The following is an 11,131-nucleotide window of genomic DNA, read 5'->3' as shown; positions in this document are numbered from 1 at the left end:
AACACGTGACGTGACATCGTAACAACTTGTTATTGAATGATCTCACATACCTTACCACCTGGTGCCCCTACAAAGGAAAATTTCTTATGTGGGCCCATGGTTGTAGTGTAATAGGGTTGAGATCCAAAATGAGAAGTGGGATTCTCTCAGCTTCTATTCTCATTCTCTTTCATCTCCTGCTCTCACATTTTGCTTTTTGTTTTATTGTTTTTATAAAAAAATCAATATAAAATGTTAATGTAACTTAAATGTAACCATTCAAGAAGAAGGAAAGGAAATAGAAAAGAATGAGAGGAAGATTAAGAGGGAAGATAATCTATCTCCACAAAATGGGGCCGAATGGACCTGACTAAATTAGGGATGGGTTCGAGAAATATTTTTGTGTCTAAGTCCGCACGAACACGTAACTTGGTGTCGGACTCTAGATAATTTTTAACCCTTTCTAGCACTTCGTCTTTGTATTCGCACGAGGACACCTTCTCCTTCGCAGACTGCAAATAAGGACAATGCAAGGAGGATGCGGCGGGCCGCGGCGTATGACAAAAGCAACAGGTGGAGGGAAGGCAGCGAATTCCAATACCTTCGCGCCCTATTCTACCGGTATGAATAACTGCCACTGTGACCCGATACCTATATACATTCACGCAGGGTGGAAGACATTTCATCGAACACATCACGTGCGCCACAAAAAAGCAAATTTTCCAGACAGAAAGAGGCCAAAAGAGAAACTGAGAGATGGGGAAGGGAGCGGCGTTGCTTCTGGTGCTATGGCTGGCTATGTCGGTGAGGACTTTCGGGCAAGAGAAACAGGAAGGGTAAGTTTCATACATTTTTTTTTCAAAAAAGTTCTTCCTTTTCTGAATCGCCTGCTACTTTAATTTCCTGAAATATTAATCCGTCATGCTTTTTCGTTTATGGGAAATATTGTTCGGTAACGAAGAACACTCAGTATACAGAATTTGATACATTGTCTATGCTATGTTCAATGCTGTGATGATGGGTACATAAGTTTCGTAGAGTGGTACATAAGGAATCACTTGTGTTTGTTTCTAGGAAATCTTAATCGAAAACCAATATACAGAATCCGGTGCAATGTTGATGTTAAATATGTTAATTCTGTGTTTGTGTGGTAGCATCAACCAAATATCGACAGTGTAATAGTATTGTAGATTGGTACGTAAGGAATCACTTTTGAATCACTTTTGTTTGTTTCTAGGAAATCTTAATTGAAAACAACGAAACCAATAAACAGAATCTGGTGCAGTGTTGATGTTAAATATGTCGATTCTGTGTTCGTGTGGTACCATCAACCAAATATCGACAATGTACTAGTATTGTAGATTGGTACACGTCTCTGCCTATAACTGTTGCGTATTTATCTGTGTATATTAGTGTCCTCTATGTGTTTGATTTCTTTCGTTGTTTATACGTACTTGTTACCATTACACATCCCATGGCACTAATAGTATAATAGTTGAAGATATGCTATTTTTAACCACTTATCTTTGCTTTTCAATTCACTACATCTTAGAATTTATAGCTTACAAAAATATTGGTTGTTTCATTTTGTTCTTTTGTATTATGTTTGTGTGTATTAGTGCATTTGCAAATTTGAATAATTATAGATCATGTACGTTGTGCATGTAGGGGACATGAACTCAAAGATGGGGATGCAGCCTCTAAGCCTACGGAGAGAGCAAAAAAAGTAGCCTTAGTTCAAAAGTTTGTGGACGGGGCTTTATACTCTCTTGCAAAACATCAAACGGACAAAGCTGAAGAGCTGTTGAAAGTAGCTATCGAGTACCTTTATCATGATAATACAATAAAAGACAAAGCAGCCAAACTTGAAGAGTTCATGAAAGAAGCTATCAAGTTTCTTGAACAAGGTATGATAGAAAAATCTGAAGAGATGATGAAAGGAGCTATTGTATATCTTGAAAGCAACGATGAAGTCAAAGATGAACAGAGTGGCAAAAGAGTGAAGTATCTTGAAAATAATAAAGTGCAAGCAAGAGTAAATATAGTGCTCCTGGTCGATGACTTTCTTGATGAAGCTTTGACGTATCTTGGTGCAGAAGAAATAGCCAAAGCTAAGAATGTGATTGAAGGAATGAAACTGTTTGTTTCTCAATGTGACGAAATAAAAGATAAAGCAGCCGCATTCGAGGAGATGATCCAACGAGCTTTGACATTTATTGAACAAGACAGTTTAGAGAAAGCTAAAGAGGTGATCAATGAAGCAATGACGTATCTTGGCAGCGATGATGCTGTCAAAGAATTACGGAAAGCAGGAGCGGGTCATGCGAAAGGAGTGAAGTATCTTGAGCAAGATAAAGCAGAAAGAGGAATACAAAAAGCAATTTTTGTTACTGAGGTTTTGAAAGTAGCTCTGACTTTTATTGACAAGAAACAAGTTGAGCAAGCAAAAGAGGTTGTTGAAGGAGTCGTAATGTACGTTGCTCTAGATGACTCAGTGAAAGACAAAGTGGGCTCAACTAAGGAGATTCTGGATGGAATAATGACGCTTTTTCAACTAGACCGTGTGGAGAAAGCTAAAGAGGCGATCCAAGGTGCTATGACGTATCTTTTAGGGGATGAAGATGTCCAAGAAGCAGATAAGCTACTCAAAAGCATGGGTGTCGAGGAACAAAATAAGCTAGTCAAAGACGTGAAAGATAAGACTGCAGCGAAACTGAAAAGAATGAAATTTCTTGAAAATAATAAAGTGCAAGCAAGAGTAAATATAGTGCTCCTGGTTGATGACTTTCTTAACGAAGCTTTGACGTATCTTGGTGCAGAAGAAATAGCCAAAGCTAAGAATGTGATTGAAGGAATGAAACTGTTTGTTTCTCAATGTGACGAAATAAAAGATAAAGCAGCCGCATTTGAGGAGATGATCCAACGAGCTTTGACATTTATTGAACAAGACAGTTTAGAGAAAGCTAAAGAGGTGATCAATGAAGCAATGACGTATCTTGGCAACGATGATGATGTCAAAGAATTACAGAAAGCAGACGCGGGTCATGCGAAAGGAGTGAAGTATCTTGAGCAAGATAAAGCAGAAAGAGGAATACAAAAAGCAATTTTTGTTACTGAGGTTTTGAAAGTAGCTCTGACTTATATTGACAAGAAACAAGTAAAGCAAGCAAAAGAGGTTGTTGAAGGAGTCGTATTGTATGTTGCTCTAGATGACACAGTGAAAGACAAAGTGGGCTCAACTAAGGAGATTCTGGATGGAATTATGACGCTTTTTCAACTAGACCGTGTGGAGAAAGCTAAGGAGGCGATCCAAGGCGCTATGACGTATCTTTTAGGGGATGAAGATGTCCAAGAAGCAGATAAGCTACTCAAAAGCATGGGTGTCGAAGAACAAAATAAGCTAGTCAAAGATGTGAAAGATAAGACTGCAGCGAAACTGAAAAGAGTGAAATTTCTTGAAAATGGTGGCGATGGAGTTGGCAAACTAGAGTTAGTCCACGATTTTGTTCAAGGAGCTCTCATTTTTCTAGAGAAATCTAAAACAGAAAAGGCTAAAGAGATGATTGATGGAGCTGTAATGTGTTTTCACCAAGATGACACGGGTAAAGATAAAGAAGCAAAATTTGAAGAGTTCATGAAAGATGCTTTGACGTATCTTGAACAGGAAAACAAAGCCCAAGCTGAAGAGACGTTGAAAAGAGCCCGTGACCATCTGGTAACTGAGGATGCAGCTAATGACAAGGGTTCAGAGCTCTAAGTTATTTGCAGCTTGTGGATTATACGTTCCATCTGCTATCAACTTTTGTTTACCTTTTGTTTTCTCACTTATACCATATGCCCTCGAAGGCATTACTTTCCACAATTTTGGATCTTGTATTTCTTGGATGACAAGTTTTTGTGCTTCGTTATGTGTTCTTTTACCGGCCCGGGCCCCATCACATCCCGGCTCCGACTCCACCGTAGCACGATATTGTCCGTTTTGAACCCCTACCACATCCTCACGGTTTTGTTTCTGGGAACTCACACGAGAACTTCCCAGTGGGTCACCCATCCTGGCCGGAACTCGAAGCCAGTGAGCTTCCAAAAGGCCTTGTGCTAGGTAGAGATGGTAATATACATATAAGGCTTACAAGATCCACTCTCCTGGACGATATGAGATGTTACATGAAGGGTGTGCGTTGTTGATCTAGATATGAAATGAAAATACTTTAGAATTGGGGAAACAAGATTGTACAAGCTTACTAGTCTGTAAATGATTTGATTGAGAATAAATTTTATTAAAGATGAAACATTATTCAAATTCTCGTTAAAGTTGTTTACTAAAAGTATTTGAAATAGAAGAAAGAATGACATCGATTCATTTAAGCTGTTTATAATTCATCTAAATCAGAATTGAAACGTGTTTGATTGCCATATATTGTTCTAAATAAATTGTTTTGGGCTAATTACATATTACTCCATCCATATTTAGTGTACATTTCAAAATGGGTCATGTTTATGAGTATTTGAAGTCGTTCAATTTATTTGTTTTGTCTGTTTGACCATTTGATAATTCTTTAAAGGGTGATGTAATGGACTTGGAGATCCATTTTCCAGTTGCGTGTATAAACCATACTTGCACTATTATGACTAAATTGTGCATCTAGTTGTCGTTTTTGGATATCTGACATCGATTAAGGAGAGGCTCCATTAATACTATTTTTAGTCTATGTGGTGCAATTTTGTTTCACGTTAACCTAACAATGGATCCTATGGGGTCAAAAGATTGTCACCCGAAATTGTTTCTCATTTGGCAAATGAAAACATCCAGTATCATTGGTAGAGGCATCAAAGGACCATTGTGGTTCTAGGCCTATCCCGACCTTGAAAAAATATATTTAAAAAAAAAAGCCCCTCCTATTGCTAAACACTTCAAATAAATTCAATCATTATCTCTAGTTATGGTCCTTTATCACAAATCAAACCTTTAAAACTAATGACACGCTCCAACCCCGATATCCCCACATACCGGGATAGGCACGTGTTGGCCGACACCTGAGGGTGACGAAGCCATTTTTGACATGTATGCAATTAAAAATAGAGGGAGAAGGGGTGTGCCCCGGGAGAAAAAGGAGAATGAGAGGGTTCTAGAGAGAGAAATGGAGAGAAAATTCTAGAGAAAGAAGGAGAACTCAGGGGAAAAAAAGGGCTCCCCAGAAATGGGGAGGAGACCTGCCATGTGTCAACACCAAAGTGGTTCATGATGGAGAAATATCTCCAATTGTAAAATTACCAAAATACCCTTATTGTTCCAAGTCCCATAAAGTCTTTGTTTTAACTCCAATTTCAATTTTGCTCGCGCTCACGCGTTCGTAGCGACGAGTACTATGAGGATATGCTAAGGAAATGAGCCTTAAATGACAAGACACGATGGTCAACAAAAGTCAACACTTTGCCTCGAAGGGCATTTTCGTAAATTCACTTATTAAAATTATAAAAATCGTAAAATTGGGAATGGGTCGTTATAATCTATCCCCCTTAAGAAAAATTTCGTCCCCGAAATTTGAAATAGCTTGCTATGTGCAAAACACTCGAAAATAGGGAGAAAATATGTATATAAATATATATACAAGGAGGAAATCGAGTTAGAGCGGCTGCATAAAAAAGAATATCATTCCGTCATAATCGGATTGCAATTATTCCTCTTTAATGCCTCTAAGCTCATACCTTCTTCCTGCCTCGATAATATAGTCTTATAATACTCGTATAAAATATAATTTCAGAGATATAATTTATTATATAATAACAGAAGATTAAAAATATATGCGTATAATATAAGATGACGTCCAAAAATGGATACATAAAGACATACAATCCAAATACTTGTATTGAGTTTAAAACCAAAGTGAAAATAACTCACCCAAAATTTGTAATGGCAATATATATATATATATATATATATATATATAATATAGTTCAAAAATATTTGCACGGAAAAATCAAAACCAAGATGAAAATGGGCATTGCCAAGCATTCGTGGTGTCACATACTTTGAGAATGAGTGTTTGTGTCACGATTCGTGTCCAAACCATAACTAACTAGTAATTGCTACCGTAGACGAGCCGACTTGCCCACTTGCTTAGTGAACTTAACAAATAAGCCATTGATATTACAGTCTGTAGCCTATAATGCCGATAACTCATTGTTGTCTCGGTAAGCAAGTGAGAAGTTTCCGAGGATGCCAAGTTACCATTATGTTCCTCATGTGAGAATATGCCTAGATTGTCTGATTCGCGCCTCGATCGCTCACCAATTCGAGGGTATAAGATTTGGAAACCTAAATTAGAGAAACCATATCTCTGACCACATCCATCAAATGACAATTGTAGTCTCGAGCCCCACATAAAAATTTACGCCACAATCGCCAAGCTCAAAACCTACGTTTATACTAATACCATTCTGAAATACTGCTCAATACTCAAGATCACATAAAACTCTTTTTGGTAAGTTTGGTAGGCTCACGAGAAGATTATGCTCTAAATGTTCTTGCTAGCCTCGATATGAAGTTGGGCGCACGCACCCGCCGAATCAATCGATCATGAATTCTTCACTGATTGAGTGAGAAACCATGTTGAGAAGGCTAAAATAATACTCAAGAGTTTAAGGGTCTAAACAAGTCTATGAAATCTAGAGTACAAGACATCTGAATTGAATATACAACTCCAATGCTTGAATACGTATAAATACTTAACTTGATTATTTGAAAGTAATTAAAATGGTCGGACGCTCACTCAACTTGAACAATAGCCTAATGAAAACTGACGAACGAAAATTAGATTTTCCCCAAACCAAAAATTTATTGAAATTTGTTACAACGGTAACTGTGGGAATATTAAATCACCAATGGTGAAGATTGGCTCGATAAGGTGCTGATTGGTTGATTCAAGGACTGACGATTTCAACTAAGATGTTTGACATCAGAGTGGTCCTCCCAGATAGTCTGTCTATTTCAGCAATGATATGGAGAATAGTAGAGTAACCCATAATTAACTAAAATATCTTTTAGGACCAGAAAGTGAAACTGAGATTACGAACAGAGCTTATGCGGACCAAAATGCCAGAGAGTCTTAAAGATTCGAAAATGAAGAATTCGACCAGATGGTTCAAAGTATAGTTCTTATGGACTAATAGATAATACATCGAATGAGATGGTCAACAAACTTAGAATCATCATGATTGCCTTCACGGAAGGGTATCATTAAGTTTTCTAATTAAGTATAGTAGCCGATGACTTAAGGTCGTAGATAGGACAATTCACTTCATGCAATATTAATGTCAAAAGGCATAAGCGTTTCTCGATCATGCTGCATCAACGCATAGCTACACGTTCAGTATAACATCACCGTAAGATTCGAAATTTATTGGTGTCGTCACAGATGCAAAGACAATGGTATGGTAAGACAACATCTCGAAACCAAAACTAACTTGTTTTCCTAACCAAGGGAAATGGAAGTAGGACTATGGTCAAAGAATAGTTGACAACTGTCGATAGAAATCGACAAGACCAAGGGTATTTTGTAATTCATGACACTCGAGAAAATTTTCAATTTTTCTACAATTGTAACCTTTTTAGAAATGGGTAAGAACATTGTCTGCTACGCTTACGACTCCCAAGAAGATATGAAATCTAAGCAAGGTCAATAATTGAAGAATTTGGTGTAAAGCTAGCTATTGATGTTTACTAAATTGACCTCGTGGTGGAAGTATACAAGAATGTTATTGGTGAAACAATTGCTGAGAAATTTCCTGAGGATCCATATGACTTTCCTCAGTGGAAACTATAAGCTCGAGGAAGCACACTCGGTCTACCCCACTTATACATGCTAACTTTACCTACGACTGGTGCTTTCTTAATTTCCTCCTACACGAACCTCCGTTGTTGTGCATAATCTCCCACTAGGTATGCCTCTGCCTGCCATTCCCAAGGAACGCATGTTGCAGACTTGAGGCATAATCCCAACACGAATTTCTTATGTTTCTAATAGGATGTGATTATTCATGCTGAATAAGGGTTTTACAACTGTACCGAATGACATCAATAAACGGAATTCATGACATCCAAATGATATCAAGGCCAACACATTACTAGAGTAGGAGAAGATCCTAAGTATGCTATGAACAAACCATTGCTCTGATACCAAATTGACATGCCCCAACCCCAATATCCCTACATACCAGGGTAGGCACATGCTGGTCGACACTCGAGAGTGATGAAGCCATTTTTGACATGTATGCAATTAAAAGATATGTAATTTGAACGATTATGCCAAAGCAATAACGTGTTCAAAGCATACAACTAACTAAGAATCATATGAAAGAATTACTAGGTAAAGATATGATTAGAGGAATGATACGTACACTAAGAAGACTTGAGGATACGTAAGCCGAAGTGCCTTGATGCCAGGATCATGTGCCTCGATCCTAACTCAGATTTTCCATTACCCGGGAACCGCTCAAACTAGTAAGGATGGAGTCACTTCCCACCGATGCACCTATCTGGTGGCTTGACATGGCTGGAATTTACCGATAAACGCCCGACAAGTCTCGGGTTCTCTCGCTGGAATCTGGGCACGACATCTCTGCATTATAACTTCGCCGGAGACGACGAGAACTCGCCGAGAAACTCAGTGTACTATGTAATACCACCATGCAATGGGAGAGAAGGAAAATGATGAGTCTCCGTCGATGTGGGGTCCGGAAGGTGGTGAGGTCATCGGAGGGTGAGATACGATGGTGAGGTCATTATTGTTATATATGTGTGCATGCCAATATGTGTGTGTGATGCATGGTTGTGTGTGTGAAGGCTCGGGAAGGAGAAGAGAGAGTTGGCTAAGAGAGAAGAGATGGGAGCTGAGGGAGGAGGGTGTGTCCCGGGAGAAAAATGAGAGGGATAGGGTTTTAGAAAGAGAAATGGAGAGAAAATTCTAGAGAGAGAATGAGAACTTGGAGAAATAAGGGCTCCCCAGAATTAGGGAGGAGACTTGCCATGTGTCAGCACCACAGTGGTTCATGATGGAGAAATATCTTCAATTGTAAAATTACCAAAATACCCTTATTATTTCGAGTCCCGTAAGATCTTCGTTTTAACTCCAATTTCAATTTCGCTCACGCCCACACGTTCGTAGCGACAAGTACTACGAGGATATGCCAAGGAAATGAGTCTTACATGACACGACACGACACGACGGTCAACAAAAATCAACACTTTGCCTCGAGGGGCATTTTCGTAAATTCACTTATTAAAAATTATAAAAACTATAAAATTGGGAATGGGTTGTTACAACTAAACCTATCATTCATCTTTTATTTATAAAAATAAAAAAATCTTGCCCCACACTCTAATCTAATCGTTCTCATGGTATAACCTAGAGATTCGAAAGCTATTCCTTATCTCATTCTCGAAATTTCATATTTTTTGTCATTCCAAATTCTAAATCCATTCAACTTATCGGAAAAAAAAAATTACAAATTCATTCAATGAGTAACAATAAGATTTGTAAATCTTCATTATTGTCTATAATTTTTATTTGTTTCTACTCTATTCTACTTACATTATTTTATCAACAACGAAATTTATTAAAGATGAAAACCACTAGTACACAATCAAATCTGAAAGCCTTCATAGCCGAACTAGGGAGGCAACAGTCCCAGAAGCAAGGATTAACTAAAGAAAGCCCCACATGAGCTAAAGTATCAGCAACAAAATTCGCCTCCATGAAAATATGGTTCCAATTTACAACATGAAAATCAGAGGCCAATCCTTTGATGCCAATATAGCTAAGGTGCCAAGGTGGAGTCCACTCACCTCGAGACATTTGGATAACTAACTTTGAGTCCCCTTCAACCATTAATTTTTGGATAACCTTTCTCCTGGCAAGCAGCAATCCTTCCCTCAAGGCAGTAGCTTCCACAATAGTGAAAGTGGCATTGTAAGGCCCAAAATGCCACCTTCCCGGAGTGATAGCAATATACATCCACTTCACAGGGGTTAGACCCAGAGTGAATATAAGGCCGAGCTCTCCCCCACGAGGGAAGGATCTAATCAGGTGGTTCTCGGATCGATCGCATTAACTAATCCTGTATCTGTAGTCGAAGCACTCCGGGTGGATTCGGTTCACTCCTGGAGTACGGATTGGGCCAGGTATCCCTGCTCAAGTGCTAGCCTATCCTGCCTAGACTGCGCGGTACCTCCTCGCCTATATGAAATGTCAGACTGCGCCTACTAGCGCGGCTGCGCGTGCGCCTTCAAGCCACGATGTGGAAGAGGCAAATGGTCCTTCCCTGATATGGCGTACGTACGTCAGAATGGTCCCTTTGATGCCCACATCTCCGATGACTCTGGGGAATGTCTGATGACATGGATCGACTCTGCGACACTTATAAATACGACTAATGGCTCCTCAAAAAGGTTAGACATTCAGAACCCCTAAAAAGGTACCACACCAGCATCTTCCTCTACCTTGCTGACTTAAGCATCGGAGCCTCCATGCCGGAATCATCCCCTGACGCTTGGACTCAAAATTTGTGCTTGTTTTTTACCTATGCAGGTTCCTTACTTGGAAGTCACCAAAAAATGACTACAACAGACACCATCAAAATTTAACGCCCCTGCACCAATAGGTCTCCCCTACTGATCCTACCTCTTACTTGACTGTTAAGGTTTGTAATTATTCATTGGTTCTCCCTATTGAGTCTAATAATTCTTTCAGTAGTATACACGACTGTACAAATTATCGTGCTATTGTTTCAAAATATGACAACTCGTTGAGGATAGATATTATTATTTTGGATACATATTATGATTTTTTGGTTAGTGATTTTATAAATACTACTCTTTTTTTCTTTTACATTGTGAGAGGTCCCTCCTCACAAGAAATCATGGTTCCGCCACTGTTCCGTATGCTATTATACTCCTCAAAAGGAGTACTCAAATATCAAAAGCTTATTAGGTGTCATTTGTACACTTTTTTTTTTTTTTTTCTTTGTGGAGTTTTTTTGCATTTATGGTTTAAATGATTATCACATGAAATTATTTCTCATTTTTTATTTATTTTTGGAATGTTTTTGCATCTATAGAGTCAAAAGATCGTCACCCAAACATATCCAATACGGC

The 11,131-nt window shown here is 38.6% G+C and overlaps 1 protein-coding gene and 1 long non-coding RNA gene across 2 annotated transcripts; both read left to right on the top strand.

Moving 5' to 3' along the window:
- The first annotated feature begins 356 nt into the window (after positions 1-356).
- LOC137749003 (uncharacterized) lies at positions 357-3,841 on the top strand. The gene is made up of 2 exons (XM_068489184.2): positions 357-815; positions 1,648-3,841. The coding sequence occupies exons 1-2, from the start codon at positions 736-738 to the stop codon at positions 3,734-3,736; spliced, it is 2,169 nt and encodes a 722-aa protein (XP_068345285.2). The 5' UTR covers positions 357-735; the 3' UTR covers positions 3,737-3,841.
- A 6,120-nt stretch (positions 3,842-9,961) lies between these two features.
- Positions 9,962-10,860, top strand: LOC148698713 (uncharacterized). Its single transcript, XR_015957027.1, has 2 exons — positions 9,962-10,426; positions 10,566-10,860. It is a non-coding gene; the product is annotated as an uncharacterized LOC148698713 (long non-coding RNA).
- The last annotated feature ends 271 nt before the right edge of the window (positions 10,861-11,131 follow it).

This window comes from Pyrus communis, chromosome 2 (assembly GCF_041283825.1).
Source record: "Pyrus communis isolate YQ-2024b chromosome 2, ASM4128382v1, whole genome shotgun sequence".
Lineage (NCBI taxonomy): Eukaryota > Viridiplantae > Streptophyta > Magnoliopsida > Rosales > Rosaceae > Pyrus > Pyrus communis.
This window is presented reverse-complemented; position numbering and strand designations above follow the sequence as displayed.

Coding starts and splice junctions, on each gene's coding strand:
- LOC137749003 (XM_068489184.2), top strand. CDS start 736: ATGGGGAAGGGAGCGGCGTTGCTTCTGGTGCTATGGCTGGCTATGTCG. Junction 816..1,647: donor GGGCAAGAGAAACAGGAAGG/GTAAGTTTCATA, acceptor TTGTGCATGTAG/GGGACATGAACTCAAAGATG.